This window comes from Hyperoodon ampullatus (genome assembly GCF_949752795.1).
Source record: "Hyperoodon ampullatus genome assembly, chromosome: 2".
NCBI lineage: Eukaryota > Metazoa > Chordata > Mammalia > Artiodactyla > Ziphiidae > Hyperoodon > Hyperoodon ampullatus.
This window is the reverse complement of record NC_136915.1, coordinates 92,143,161-92,158,067: the sequence shown is the minus strand read 5'-3', so window position 1 is coordinate 92,158,067 and position 14,907 is coordinate 92,143,161. Positions and strand designations below refer to the sequence as shown.

General features: G+C 31.2%; 1 protein-coding gene across 4 annotated transcripts in view; it reads left to right on the top strand.

Moving 5' to 3' along the window:
* The window catches only part of COL11A1 (collagen type XI alpha 1 chain), a gene marked incomplete at both ends in the record, with an annotated part of 206,353 nt that overhangs the window by 84,735 nt on the left and 106,711 nt on the right, over positions 1-14,907 (top strand). For all 4 annotated transcript variants that reach the window (XM_079696519.1, XM_079696517.1, XM_079696520.1 and 1 more), the window contains 12 exons: positions 2,077-2,130; positions 4,600-4,653; positions 4,772-4,825; positions 5,049-5,102; positions 6,303-6,356; positions 6,474-6,518; positions 7,701-7,754; positions 8,198-8,242; positions 8,494-8,547; positions 8,999-9,043; positions 13,261-13,314; positions 14,399-14,443. In XM_079696519.1, the coding sequence (XP_079552645.1) occupies positions 2,077-2,130; positions 4,600-4,653; positions 4,772-4,825; positions 5,049-5,102; positions 6,303-6,356; positions 6,474-6,518; positions 7,701-7,754; positions 8,198-8,242; positions 8,494-8,547; positions 8,999-9,043; positions 13,261-13,314; positions 14,399-14,443 (612 nt within the window). The remainder of the gene's footprint in view (positions 1-2,076; positions 2,131-4,599; positions 4,654-4,771; positions 4,826-5,048; positions 5,103-6,302; positions 6,357-6,473; positions 6,519-7,700; positions 7,755-8,197; positions 8,243-8,493; positions 8,548-8,998; positions 9,044-13,260; positions 13,315-14,398; positions 14,444-14,907) is intronic.

Here is a 14,907-nt window from a genome sequence, read left to right as displayed (position 1 = left end):
ATTTAATTGTTTGTTAATAATAACACATTTACGTGACTGAGGAAAATCAGCAGTATGCTAGTGTTTTACAAATTTTTGGGCAGAAGAATTACCCATATATTTTATCAAAAGTGAAAGTTCCTGGGGCCTTGAACTTGAGGCTCTAATGATGCATATTCAGGGTCGGAACTGGCAAACTATATTTTCAACGAGTGCAGCAGGCTGATTCTTATGGTCAAGCATGTTTGGGAAACACTGCCTTTTGCTTAAATTAAAAATATCAGCCTAGCATTTGTAAAATCCTATTATCCAAAGGAATTTTCCTGCTTATCATCCTGACAAACACAAGTCTAGTGGATCTGTAGAGGGTAAGGACAGTGATGAGCAGAACCAATGAAAGCTTGTTACATTAAGCTGTTCCTGTTTTCACCAGTCCTTAAGGGTCAGACATTCACAGCATGTTGGCAAAGAGAAAACATTGACAACCATGTTATTACATTACCATTCTCAATGTAATATCCAAGATTAATTGATTTTACTACTTAAGTCTTTGTTATAGAAAGTTTTAGCTTCCTAAAATATTAAAGGTTGGTATTGAGAGAAAAATATCACATTGTTTGTTTTCACCATTTTCTCTTCTATTATTCTTTGCTCCAAAACATCAAATTATAACAAACTTTCAAAAATCTTAATTCTAGAGTCTAAATGTATTTTATATATTAAGATTTTAAAAAGAAACAATATTTTAATACATAAATATGTTCATTCTTTGAGTGAAAAATTCCTTTTTTCAATTATTTGTTTCCAATTGATTTTATAGACTAATATGCAGGAAACATAGAAAATGTTCTTTAACCTATTCTATTACTGTCAATTATTACATGGCGATTTTTAGAATAAGTGTTTGGGCAAAGTAATTATAATCTGTTGAGTAGGTTATGCTTATATACAGAAGATATAAAACAGTAAAGTAATTAAAAATAGACTCTCCTTTAATTGCATTCAATTCTATGCTTAATAATCTGATTTAATGTAGAACCCCAGTTTCTCTCTTGAAGAAATTTAGTTGCAAGAATTCTTAATTAGACACTTGGAAGTCATCATTCTTGTAATTTTCAGGATTGGAATATTCATGTTATTTGACTTGCCATATTTTTTGGCAGTCATATTAATAGTTACTTTACTTTGGAGCCACCAGGAGGCTCTAGATACCTAGCATTTTCAGGCTTAGCATAGTTTTAACCTTTTTGGACTTTGATTCAATGCAGTATTTAATTGAATCTCTACTGATTGAAATAAATCAGAAATTTCTTAAACACACAAAGTATACTTCTTCAGAATGAAGTAACTATTACCTCTATGTTCAATTTTAGTGTTCTAAAGCTTTTTAGGAAGATGAATGGCCTAGTATTTTTTTTTTAAACTCACAACACTTTTATAAAGTGGTTTTATACTTTTTTCCAGTTACTATGCCAGGCTTTTGTTGCATTTTGTGAATTATGTAAATATTTGGAAGAGGAGTTTGTCATAAGGACTTATTCTCCTAAGGAAAAGTAGACCAATCTAGGAAAAAATGCTTTGACATTATTTCAGGACAATTATAATAACAACAATAGCATCTGTTCTTGACATTTTATTGCTATAGAATTCAGTGTCTGAGAAGTTTCTGAGTATAACAGCATTAATATTTGCCAAGTTTCATAAATGAATTCAATGTGTACCCGATTCTGTAAAAATGCGTTTCCTCTAGTACTCCACTACAGTGTAATGATAAATAACACCTGTGTATCATCATAAGTGCTCTGATGGCACACACATTAAAGAACATTTCAATGTGATTTCATGAAATTTGCTTCTGTGCAGTTATCAGTAAAATATAGACTTTTAAATATAGTTCACACACTGGAATACAGTCGAAATCTGAGAAGAGATGTATTTCAATCAGAGGACTTGAAAATTTTGTTGTATTAACTAATAAAATCATACTATTTGAAGAAATGTATTTTGAATAATGTTTATTTCAAGTGAAAATGGTAGGACAAAACTGGTTAGGGAATTACAAAATTAAATGATTATGTCTTCACCTTTTCTGTACAGGGGGGGCCTGGTTCCTCTGGGGCCAAAGGTGAGAGGGGTGATCCAGGTCCTCAGGTAAAAATTAACCTATTTCACTTATTTTATTTTTGAGTTTATTTTATCTATTAGGGTAATTGAAGTGTCTGCCATCTGTTTTATGAGTAAAGAAATTACTTACATTACCTTTAAGCTCACATCACCTTCTTCAATTGAAACATCTCTAATTGTCAGTTGACTGCCAATAACTTTATTAATTTAAACAATATTAAAAGAAGATAATAAGCTAGAATGGGAAAGTCTTGATAGTAATAGGTCTTCAGAACGTTAAATTGGCTTGAGATTGTACAGAACAGAGAAGCACTATTACAATTGTATTTACAGTGGCCCTGCCACAAGCCTAACATTTTTCCCATGGAGAAAAAATCTAGTAAATTCTCTCAGAAAGAATATTTAATATACCTAAAAGAAGCTAATTTTAAGCCCTTTGTAGAACTGAGGAAATTAAGAGAAATTGAGAACATCTAACCTGAAATTCTTAAAAAGATCTTACATTATATTAACATGGTGCCAAGTTAAAAGTATTATTTTTCCTTGAATGATAATAAGTAGATAGAGACATTCACTATAAGAACATTATGAATTATACTTATTCTAGAAATCTGAAAAAGCAAAAGTGATGTATTTTTAAAATTCATTTTTAATGAAAATACTTTCTGATATACTCAATACATATGAACTCAGATTGGGCTACAGGAGCTCTCAAGTGGCCATCCAACTAATTTTTTTTTCTTTTTTTAAAATTAGTTTTATTTTAACAATATTATAATGTAAACTTGAATGTGAACACCTATATGTATTCTTCATCACCACCAGCACAGTCGTTAGATAGAGAACAGTTCTGTAACCCAAAGCAATTTCTTGGTGCCACTTTACAGTCACAACTTCCTCGTGCCCCTAATACCTGACAAACACTGATCTAGTCTTCACCACTACAGTTTCATGTTTCCAAGAATACTACATAAAGGAAATCATACATTATATAACCTTTGAGATTGGCTTCTTTCACTCAGCATAATGCCTTTGGTATTTGTTGCAGTTGATGAGTGCATCAATAGTTTATTCCTTTTTGTTGCTGAATAATATTCCCCTGTTTGGATGCACCACAGTTTATTTTGAAATGAGAAAAAATCCCCCCAAAATTTAGAAAGATATTTGGGTGACACAGAATGTGGCAACCTTCTTTTTCATGCTTGTTAAATGTTACCATAAAGAAATGGAAAACATTTGTACCTTAACTAAGAATTGCATAAAAATATTGATATGTCTTTTGCAAAGTTTATGAACTTTTGTGTCAGACTCACCTCTTTACAAAATGGATGAATCCGAAAACATGCTGCAGTAGTTTTCATGGTCTTTGCAGTTTTCCTTAACTCCAATGAGATGCAATATCAAATGAAGCATCATTTTCATTGAAAACTAACAAGATTTGTCCTGTTATTACTGCTCCTTGCCTTCCAGCTGGAGTATAGGATAGAGTTTTCTTGCTGCAATATTTTTTTAAAAGCTATATTCTTTTAAACTCTAATTATTAGGCAACCTTAATTTCATATTTCTATAATCAACATTTCACAGCAATCATAAGAATTATTTGTAATTTCAAATAAGTGTTGCATTTTCTACCTCACTCATTATATGCATATTGTTTAAACTTAAAAAGGGTATAGTTAATTAAATACAAAGGCCTATATACTATTCTTACTGGATCTATGTTGGATCTATTAATAGCTGCGTAATTTTATTTAAAAAAACACATATATTAATTCACAAATAAGACATTGTATATTGCTATAACCTTGTATTGTACTGCTTCAAGAAAGATATTGAGAATCTTTAAACTTTAATCTGACATGGCATGGTGCCAGTCAATAATTTGAATTAAGGTTTGCCAGTGATCCTCCAGGATTTTGTAGATGATTGAAAGAAATATGTACCAGGCACTGTGCTAAATTATAGGAGTATAACGGAGAAAAAGGTTTAGTCAAAAATCACAGTGGTTAACAGCTTAATGGGAGATTCAACTTTGAAAAAAAGACAATTATAATTCGATGTGATACATGCAATAAAAGAAGAATTATCTAGAATAGGATCTCCAAAAAATGAAGAGAAAGTTGAAGGCAAAGAGAAGAGGAATAAAATAGAAGTGTTTTCAGTCAAGTGAAATGTAAAACTGCAAGGCTTTGAGAATATATTTAGTAATTGAGGATTTTTTCAAGCTTAAAATATCACTTTATATGCCTTTTGTTTAAATGTAATCGCATGTCTATATAAACTTAATAAAATAGCATGACTTTTTTGGCAAGAAGCCATTTAGAAAAATCGATTGTCTCGTCTTTTTGCTTTATCTAGACTTTTACATAAGAAACAATTTTCTTGCGTTAAAATGATTAAGGTAAAGCTAAGAAGATGTAAATTTCTAAAGCCATTAAGATTAAGTTTATTGATCAGGAATTCTATAAAATTAATTAATTATGATGTTTTGTATAGGGCCCTCGTGGTGTCCAAGGTCCTCCTGGTCCAATAGGAAAACCTGGAAAAAGGGTATGGTTAGTTTTCATTGTACATTTTGAGGGCATCTGAAATCATCAGTTATTTTGTTTTCTTTTATTCTGTGCTATTTGGAATCCCTTTTGCTTAGTCATGTTCTTGGTATTATCAGGGTCGTCCGGGTGCTGATGGAGGAAGAGGAATGCCAGGAGAACCTGGGACCAAGGTCGGGAGCTCGTCTCATACATTTGTATTTTCAGATCTCGTATCTAAGTTCATCCCTGAAATTTTTATATTTTAAAATATATATATTTATATTTTAAAATAGAGTTTCTTGATATGAAAGAATATTTCACACTCAAATTACAGTACAGAAATAGGCTGGAAATGTGATGATGATGATGACAGTGATGACAGTGATGATGATGATGATGATGGTGATTTTACAGGGGGATCGAGGATTTGATGGACTTCCAGGTCTGCCAGGTGACAAGGGTCACAGGGTAAGATATACCATTCTGTACATTTTATACTTTTTATATTGGGATAATACAGGAATACTATGAAATATTGATACACTAAGATATAAGAAGAAAATTAATTTAAGTATTTGTGAACTCATGTAAATTAGTACATCTACTAGATACTTGAAGAAAGATAAGTAGAATTATATGTGCGATACTCATATAAGTTCTTTAATTTCTTTTAGACATTAAAATACTCATTTTACACAAACATAAGTTGATGTGGAATCTTTATGGAAAATACATTTATAGAACAAGTGTGGAGATTTAATTGTGCCTCTAATTTTTTGATAATTGCCTCAATTTCTTTCTTACATTTTGTCTGTGGAAATATACTCAAAAGAGGACATCTATAGGCAGCTTGTCATTAATATGACAATATACTGGGCACTGTATTTTATTATACTAATTAGATGGCTCCAGTAGATTGAGACACCACAGGCTACTTCTTTGTGATAATATTAATTTGCAATCCAGTGCAAGAGCTTATAATTCACTAAGGCTAAACAAAATACAATGTTGAACGACAATCCAGTCAATATTTTTAGTGGGAAATTAAGCAAATATGTGGTCTTTCAAAAAAAGATCAGCTTTGGATCTTCACATTTTTCTTCTCCAAAAGTTAAGAAGGACGATGGGACAACCATTAGGAAATTGGAGAATACAAAAAAATAGAAAGATAAAGAAAAGAGAGCACCTCGAATGTCTAGCAAGATATTTAGTGTGTGCCTATCACATGTTGAGAAAAATATATAATTTTGTTTTTTTAAAAATCCAAAAACTTCTTTAGTCCTCTAGAACTGTGCTGATTTAATAAGAATTATTTTAGAAGCAGAAAAAATGTAAATTAAATAAAAATCAGCAAAGTGTATCCATGTTTAAGACAGTCTTCAGCAAAATACTTTTCTATTAGTTTGTAATAATTAAATGTCTGAAAATTATTTGGGAATTTCATTTAAACCTTTTTGTTTTCAAAATTGAGGGAACATTTTTCCTAGCATACTAATATATAATGCCAGTTAATGTAAAATTATGATTTATCTTTGAAGTGTTTTGAGGAGGGAAAATAGAGCATAAGTTTTTCTGCAAATGTTCCGTTATATTTGGTAGGATAGCTGTAGGATAGACAAACATTCTAGTTTATTTCGTGCTCTACTTATACTTGGATTTATTTAATAGGGTGAACGAGGTCCCCAAGGTCCTCCTGGTCCTCCTGGTGAAGATGGAATGCGGGTATATTAAACTTCATTTCTTTTAAGAAATATTTAAAATTAAAACATAGAACAAAATCATGCTGAAATTTTACATTGTCTGATTGCATCACTCTCCCATTCATTTTGTCCATGACAGGGAGAAGATGGAGAAATAGGACCAAGGGGTCTTCCAGGTGAAGCTGTAAGCAACTTTCTTTTTTTTCTCTTTAAATAATACCCCATTTTGAAGGAATGGTGATTGGTGTTACATATATAAAGTCAATATTAAACTCAGCTGACTATTGCCGTCTTGCCTAAGCTAAGCAGGTAATTGTTATGTGAAAAAACATTTAAAAATGATACTCAAAGCTCTTCTTTTGTTAAAGAAAAAGTCTTAGAAAATCAAGAGAAAAAATTGTGGGATATAACATCTTGTCAGGCAAAGACCTTACCTAGTTTTTGTTGCTGTTTTTTTGTTTTGTTACAGTTTTTATATCATCAGTAGCTCTAGAATCTAGTTATGTGTTTAGGATAAATTAATCTTACTATCAGAAGAAACACATAAATGAGGTGCTTAGTATATATCAGATAGAACTATAAAATTTACTAGATATATCCTTTTTTCCACTGATTTTTACAAATGAGGAAACTGAATTGGAAAGGTTTACCCAAAGCTAGTTAATCAAAGAACCAGACTAGAAGCAGGCCTCCTAGTTTTAGTCCTAGTTTTCCACATTATAGAGCCTGTCAGCTAAAAGGCACAATATCTCAAGTGAATAAGACAGTAAGTCATTGTATTCACTTTTCTAAAGAAGGAAAAGGAGGAGGAACAAATGGACGAGGGGGAAGAAGAAGAGAAGAAATTAAGTCATAATAATTTTAAAAATCAAGCAAATGGTTTCTATAATCTTGCTAATATAGTTATCCAGCTGTTTGTGTCTCTCTCAGTAGAATAGTCTTTCAAGATGGAATTTACTTAAATGTAAAATAAATGAGAATCAGGACTCTTCTATTTGTGTAGTCTATCTTATTGAATAATAAGATTTAATAAGATTCAGTGTTGCTATTCAAATTGGAAAATGACACAAAAGTGACTTACTTAAAGCATTAAAATATTTCCTATTTTTAAAATTTCCCAAGTGATTCATATGTAAATTTATAAAATCAAAGATACAGCTTCTGTATTAAAGACTTTCTTATCCATCTTGGCTTTTGGATCAATATAAACACTAGATATTTGTGTCATATAAAAATGGCATTTTAAGCACCATTAAAAGGAGATGAACAAATATTTTAATCTAAACATTACATTAATATTTATTTAAAGGAAGAAACATGTTTTGAAGACATTTCTTATGAGAATGTGCTTTTCTTTACCTCCTAGGGTCCACGAGGTTTGCTAGGACCAAGGGGAACTCCAGGACCTACAGGACAGCCCGTATGTATTGTTGAAAACATTTAAGATTTCCTAGGGAAAGCTTGTTACCAGACTTTTTAAAGCCAGGAGGCTGTGAAAGCTTTCAGTAGACAACCAAGGGTTTACTGCTCTGTTATATTCTAAGACCTAATGATGCTGCCTATCAGTTTAACTGAGCATACCCCACTCCACTGGCTTCTTTCTTTTCTCTTCCTTTTAGTTTACTTATTTTATTGTTTCATGTCAAATTCCGAACACGCAGTGGAAAATGCTGTTAGGTTGTCTCCATGGGCATGGAGAGGAGAGCATAGACCTTTTTTTTTTCCCTCATTTCCATTAAGTTCTAAAATGATTTTTTAGTCAATCTAGGCTACTGGGTGTCATGCTATTAAGTTAGTCTTCTAAATTTTCCATTGTAGCATCTGAACTTGTTAACACTCATGCATATTTTTTTGTCATTGAAGGGTATCGCAGGTGTGGATGGCCCCCCAGGACCGAAAGGGAACATGGTATGTAGAAAATATCCATAAGGTAACTCGTTTCTGTAATCTAAGTACTAACAAATCACTTTTGTTGCTAAATCTAAAATTAAGATTTCTTACAATGTGCTGCCAAGTGCTTCTGCTAGCATTAATATTTTGCAAGATTTTCCGGATTCTCTATAGGGAAACATGATTTGGGGACTATTTTTCAACTGAGAAGAAAAAACCTATTATGTGAAATAGTTTTATTAAAGACTCTTTATATTTTCCTATGGTAGGGTCCCCAAGGGGAGCCTGGACCTCCAGGTCAGCAAGGGAATCCAGGACCTCAAGTAAGTCTAAACTGTCACAGCTTTTTTGAGATAATGGGATAAAATGGTATCTTTATACAAGAAAATTGACAGCCTCAGAATTTTCTATGTAGGGCTAAGAGTTTTTGTTGTGAATGTAGGAAGATCATTCTTTTTTTTTTTTCTTTTTAAAAATTTGAGCAAATTTGCAGAGGCCTCTTCCAAGAGAAAAATGAGTCATTTGGTGTTCATGGAATGCCAGGACATCTGCAGGAGGGTTCTGAATAGGATCACATTACATATCCATCGCCAGAAGAATAGCTTATGTAAAACCCCTCATAGTGTTGCAAAACTTTCTGAGGAATGTGGGGGGATATATATATAGATTCTCATAAATCATTTCTTGTAAAATAGAGGGCTAATCATTTACTATTTTAAAAGTGTATTCTTGTGATATGATTCTTGACATATGAAATGAATTCTTTTAAAATAGGGTCTTCCTGGTCCACAAGGCCCAATTGGTCCTCCTGGTGAAAAAGTAAGTTATTCTTTTGTTCTAGTAATGTCTGGTAAACAAGCTTGTGTTGTCAACTTTAGGGAGGTATAAGGCCTGCCTTCTGTTTTTGATAAGATATTTAAATGTCCCAGCATATAAAGAATTATTCTGGAGTTAAATTATGAAAGCACAGGGTGAGCAGCAGTCATTCATATGTCTCTGAACTGTAAATGATAAAATTTCACAGAGTTTCCATTTGGATAAATTCCAAATGTGACATTCTCAGCTATATTAATTTCAGAAACGTACTGATATGAGTGAGTGTTTTCTCTTTATTTTGGTTCTCCTTTTATTTCTCGTTATTGAAAAAATGTAATTAGGTTTGCTTGTGACAAAAGGCTTTTAGCAAGGTCTAATTAAGGGAAAATTGTGACGTTATTATTGCCACCGTTTCTTGTGTATAAATGGCAAATGATGTTCTTGTTAATAACTCAATGTCTGGATCAAAACAAGAATACGTTTTTAATTAAAGAGATGTCTTTTGTCCCTATCTCCTCTGACAGATTCCCTAAGTAATACTTCCTGTCCCCTATAGTTACAGTACAGTGTTACCTAATTCTTTCTAATACAATTTTTTCTTATTTTTGTTGACTTCTATGAATATGTATTTTTTTAAAATTAACAACTTTACTGGGGTTAATTTCATACCCTAAAAATTTACTCATTTTAAGTGTACAAGTCAATGATTTTTAGTAAATTTATAGAGTTGTGCCACAATCACATTTTTAGAATACTTATACCATCCCAGAAAGAAACCTTGTGTCAATTTGCACTCCCCCTTTCACCCACAAATCTAGACAACCACTGATCTACTTTCTATCTTTATAGATTTACCTTATCTGAACATCTCATGTGAACAAGATATAGGAATGAAATTAATATTTTAATTTAATCATATGAATGAATATAATATGTGACATTTGTGTCTGGCTTCATTTGGCATCATGTTTTTGAGGTTTATCCATATTGCAGCATGTATCATCACTTTGCTCCTTTTTGTTGCCAAATAGTATTCCATTGAATGAATATACCACATTTTGTTTACTTATTCAGCAGTTGAGGGACATATGAGTTATGTACACTTTTCAGCTATTATGAATAGTGCTGCTATGAATATTTGTAAAAAGGTATTTGTGTAGACATGTTTTCATTTATTTTTGGTAGATACTTAGAAGTGGAACTGCTGGGTTATATGGTAAATTTATATTTAACATTTTAAGAAGTTTCCAATTGTTTGTCAAAGTGGTTGTGCCATATTTCCTTCCTATCAGCAATTTATGAGGATTCTAGTTTATCTAGATTCTCAACAATACTAATATTGCTCCTCTTTTTGATTATGGTCATTTTTGTTGGTGTGAAATAGTATCTTATTGTTTTAATTGGCATTTCCCTAATCACTAGTGATGCTGAGCACATTTTGATGTGCTTATTGACCTTTTCTATATGTTCTTTGGTAAAATATATATTCAAGTCCATTGGTAACATTCTTACCAAGTTACTTATTATTAATGTTAAGAATTAGCATATCAAACTTAAATGATCTTTAAAGTACTTTTTCTCTGTGCATATTTTCCATATGTTTACAGTATTAGAGTGCTAGTGGAAAATGGTTTATTTATTTAAGATGTTAGGTACCAAAGGTGATTTAAAATCTTTGCTTTAGATCAGAGATCTTAATCTGGACCATTCTTAACATATTTCAGGTTAGCTCATCATAACCATAAATTGCACTTGAGGCATGTGCCTATTGAATTTTCTACAATAATTTTATCATCTCAGAACTGGATTCCTAGGAAGAATTTGCTTTTAAGGAAAGCTGTTATATCTGAATTCCCTTTGTTGAGCCACAGGTAAAATATAGAATCTGATTCACTGCACTTCTTGTGGTAGGAAGAGAGCTGTCTTTAAGCACAGGCCGCTTCTTTCTCTGCTTTGAATATATCCAGCTCTTGAGTCCAAAGACAGCCTCTTTCCATCAAAAGGAGAAAGAAACTCAAGAACATGAAGAAAATGCATTTTATTTGTAGTTTATTTTAGATCTATATTACTTTTATTTTCTTTATGATATACTGTGTTCTGTTTATTCTGGCTCAAGAGCCTTGTCTTTCAAAACTTGGTGAATAACGTTTTCAGTTGGATCATGCTATAATCTCACAATTAAATATAATTTAAATAATGTCATATATATTTTAATTCCCAATAACTTTTATATTTTTGTCCTAAGTTATCATAGCCTATGCTGTTATTATATTTGTGATAAAAGATTTTATAAAGTTCAAGCTAATTAACTAAAATGGATGACAACTGTATTGCTTTTCTGACACGTTGATAACTTAAATATACTGTTAAGTCTGGTGATTTAATTTATGGCTTCAGAATTTACATCACATATGTTAATGGCTTTACAGAAAACAAATGGTATTGTATAACTATATGAGCTAAAGAAGAGAAAGCAAGACACGAAATATATATTAGTTAAAGCCAAGGACTTTGATGATATGGCTACAGATCTGGATTCATTTATATTGCTACTCTGTGATGTATTAACATTAGTTAATTACTCAAGCTCTTTGATGCTGATATTTCATGGAATTGCTTGAGACTTAAAATGGATACTATACACATAAATATATATAATATATATAATATATTGCTTAACATAGTGCATAGAGACACAATAAATTTTAACTATTTTATTAAAATCTAAAATATGGCATTCATTCATTTAACTTTGTTCCCATTCCTGTAGGGAGACACCAAGCAGTTAAGAAACCTGACAAAATATTTTACTGTCATGGAGCTTCCATTTTAAAAAAGATGGATTGATTTTAACTTGATTAAAAAAATCATCCTATAGTACAAGAGTTTTAGTATTTCTCATCTACCCTTAAATATATAGCAGCAATATAAAATCCATGTAGTATTGTACACAAGATCATTGTCTTAGAAATATATCTGCTGATAATAATAATTACTGGAATAGTTTTGCCTTTGTAATCTACATTTTGTTTTGAAGAAATAAGACTATTTCTTGAGAGCAAAAAAATGATTTGAGTGAAAGGCAAAATATTGCCATAAAAAAAACAAGTTTTATAACAGTTGTTTCATAATGTTAGATTACTTAACTGTATATGACTTTGCAGAGTGGTGAAGGGAATTGAATCTTTTAAATCCTGTAAATGAGATGCAATTAAATCCAGTTATACAGTCCAGATTGTTCAAATTAAAGGTTATCTTTATTTGTGTGTGTTGTTCCATAGTGATTTAAGTGAGACTTTCTTGTTAAGTGATTTAAGTGAGACTTTCAAGTTAAATTTTGTACTATCCATGTATATGAATACAATGCTTTTTCTAAATACTTTCTAAGACTGGAAAAATCCTCCTACATCCAGCATCTAGGCTTGCTGATATATCCTTGCCCTTTTAATTGTTTCTAAATTCTGGCTAATGACTTGACCAGTAAGCAATAATGGTTTAGGCTCTGAAGACTTGATAAAGTTAATTATTCTAAGCAGAAAGCCAATTTTTCTCCCGATGAAGGGTCTACTTCTTGTGATAGTCATTCTTAGCATGTTCCAACCTTAACAATGATCAAATTAAATGAGATTTGAAGTCCCCTGTGATTAAACACAGACTAATCTGTTGAATAAATAGTTACTGAAGTACAGTTGATTTACAATGTTGTATTAATTTCTACTGTACAGCAAAGTGATTTTGTTCATTCTTTTTCATATTCTTTTCCATTATTGTTTATCACAAGGTATTGAATATAGTTCCCTGTGAATTGGCACTTATTAACATCATTGATGGAAATAGCCAATATTTGCTTTCTCAATGATATAAATCAATGTATATTGATTGTATATTGACCTATATTGTTTTCCTTTTTATTCTATAAGTTCTAGTTTATTGTGGTATGCAAAAACTAACTTGTTAATTAAAAAAGACACATTTAGGACTATTAAGCAGGATGAAAACTAGCATGTCTTTGACAGATGTTAAATTTGGTTTTCATCTATCTTTATATACCATTTCTTCTACATAATATGTTAAAAAGTATTCAGATGATTTTTGCTTATAGATGAAAGCCAGTGACTCAAGTTAAGAATTTTATTGGCTGTATATTACTATGTACAAAGTCAGACTTTTCATTATTTTCAATTTTTAAACGAAAATATTCTTTTTCTCTATTTGATTAGGGACCACAAGGAAAACCAGGGCTCGGAGGACTTCCTGGTGCTGATGGGCCTCCTGTAAGTAATAATTACCTGGTCATTAAAATTTCTATATGTTATTTGCAAAAATAGATTTTACGTGTGCTTTAGAAGTGATTGTAAGAATTCAGTAATAAAAGCAGCCAAGCCAATAATTAAACATTGATCTCTCTAAAACGTTATTTCATCATGCCACTTCCATACTGCAAACTCTTTAAGGAGCTCCCAGTGGGCTTTGGACCACTCTAGGCCAGAATCTCATATTTTCCTACCACTCACTTTTCTCTTAGCATGCTTTACATTTTCTATTGCTATACCTTTTGTTATGTCCTTTTCTTTTCATAGAAAACACTTTTCCATTCTCTCTTCCTTTTCAAAGAACATGTTTCTTGAGAGTCCAGGTGAAATTCCTCACCTTTTGTAAGTTTCCTCAGACATCTTACATGAAAATTCCTCTGCCTTTCTAGAAATATAGCAATGTTTATTATATCTTATCACATAGTAATAAATAATGTAATTATGTAATCTCCACAGTTGTTATTTTTTTCTCTTCAAACTATTTACTCAGAGCTAGGGTACAAAAATTTTCATTCTGCAACTACTTGTTTTCATTGAGTATAGTTGTTGTGGAGCTGTATGATTTTATGCAATATTTAGTGACTCTCAATAACTTGATTACAAACACCATTAGTATTTATGATGTTGCTATATTTTAAAATATCCCATCCACATATTTTACTTGCTTTTTAAAGATGTGTGTATGATTATTTGATCAATATTCAAAATAGAAGTTAGTTTGAAACACCTTTATGTAAGACTCTAAATGAGACTGGGGTTGAATTGTTGATGAATAATATGTGTTATGTGCTTTTCCCAAGCTCTCGCTCAAGTGTATTATGTAGCTGATGAAACTTATACCTATGCAATATAAACTTACTATTTTTCTTTCCAAATGCCACAGTTTCCAGTGTTATTTAAAGCCATATACACTGATGCAAAATGTGCAATATATTTTGAAACATAAAGAGTAGAACCTCAACAGATGGGAAAAAAGGGAAAAATTTCATAGTATAAATTACCATTAATATTGCATCTCACCAGTCTATATTTTTGTTAAATGTAGGGTCATCCTGGAAAAGAAGGCCAGTCTGGAGAAAAGGGTTCTCTGGTATGTTACAAAATATCCATTTAAATATTGTCACCTTATCCTCTAGAGAAAATGCCTTACTTTGATCATTTGATCATTTCTACAATATATATGTGTGTGTGTGTGTGTGTGTGTGTGTGTGTGTGTGTATGTATATATATACATCATATTCTTCGATGATCATTTAGGGATATGAATATTGGAAACTAAGTGCCAAAAAATAGTTATTCTCTACCTGTAATATGTCTTTACTTTCAAAAGAATTTTTGCTAACATTTAGATACAAATCATGTTTCTATAGTTACTTTTTATTTAGGGTATAAAAAAGATGTGTCTTAGATAACTTTTAATTTTGCATTGGCAATTTGATCAATTAGACTAGCATTCTCTGTTTTTTCAAAAATATTCTCATGATAAGAAATAAATCCACATTCTGCCTATGTAGTATATGTGGAATAAATGACCATAGTAATAATAATGAAATT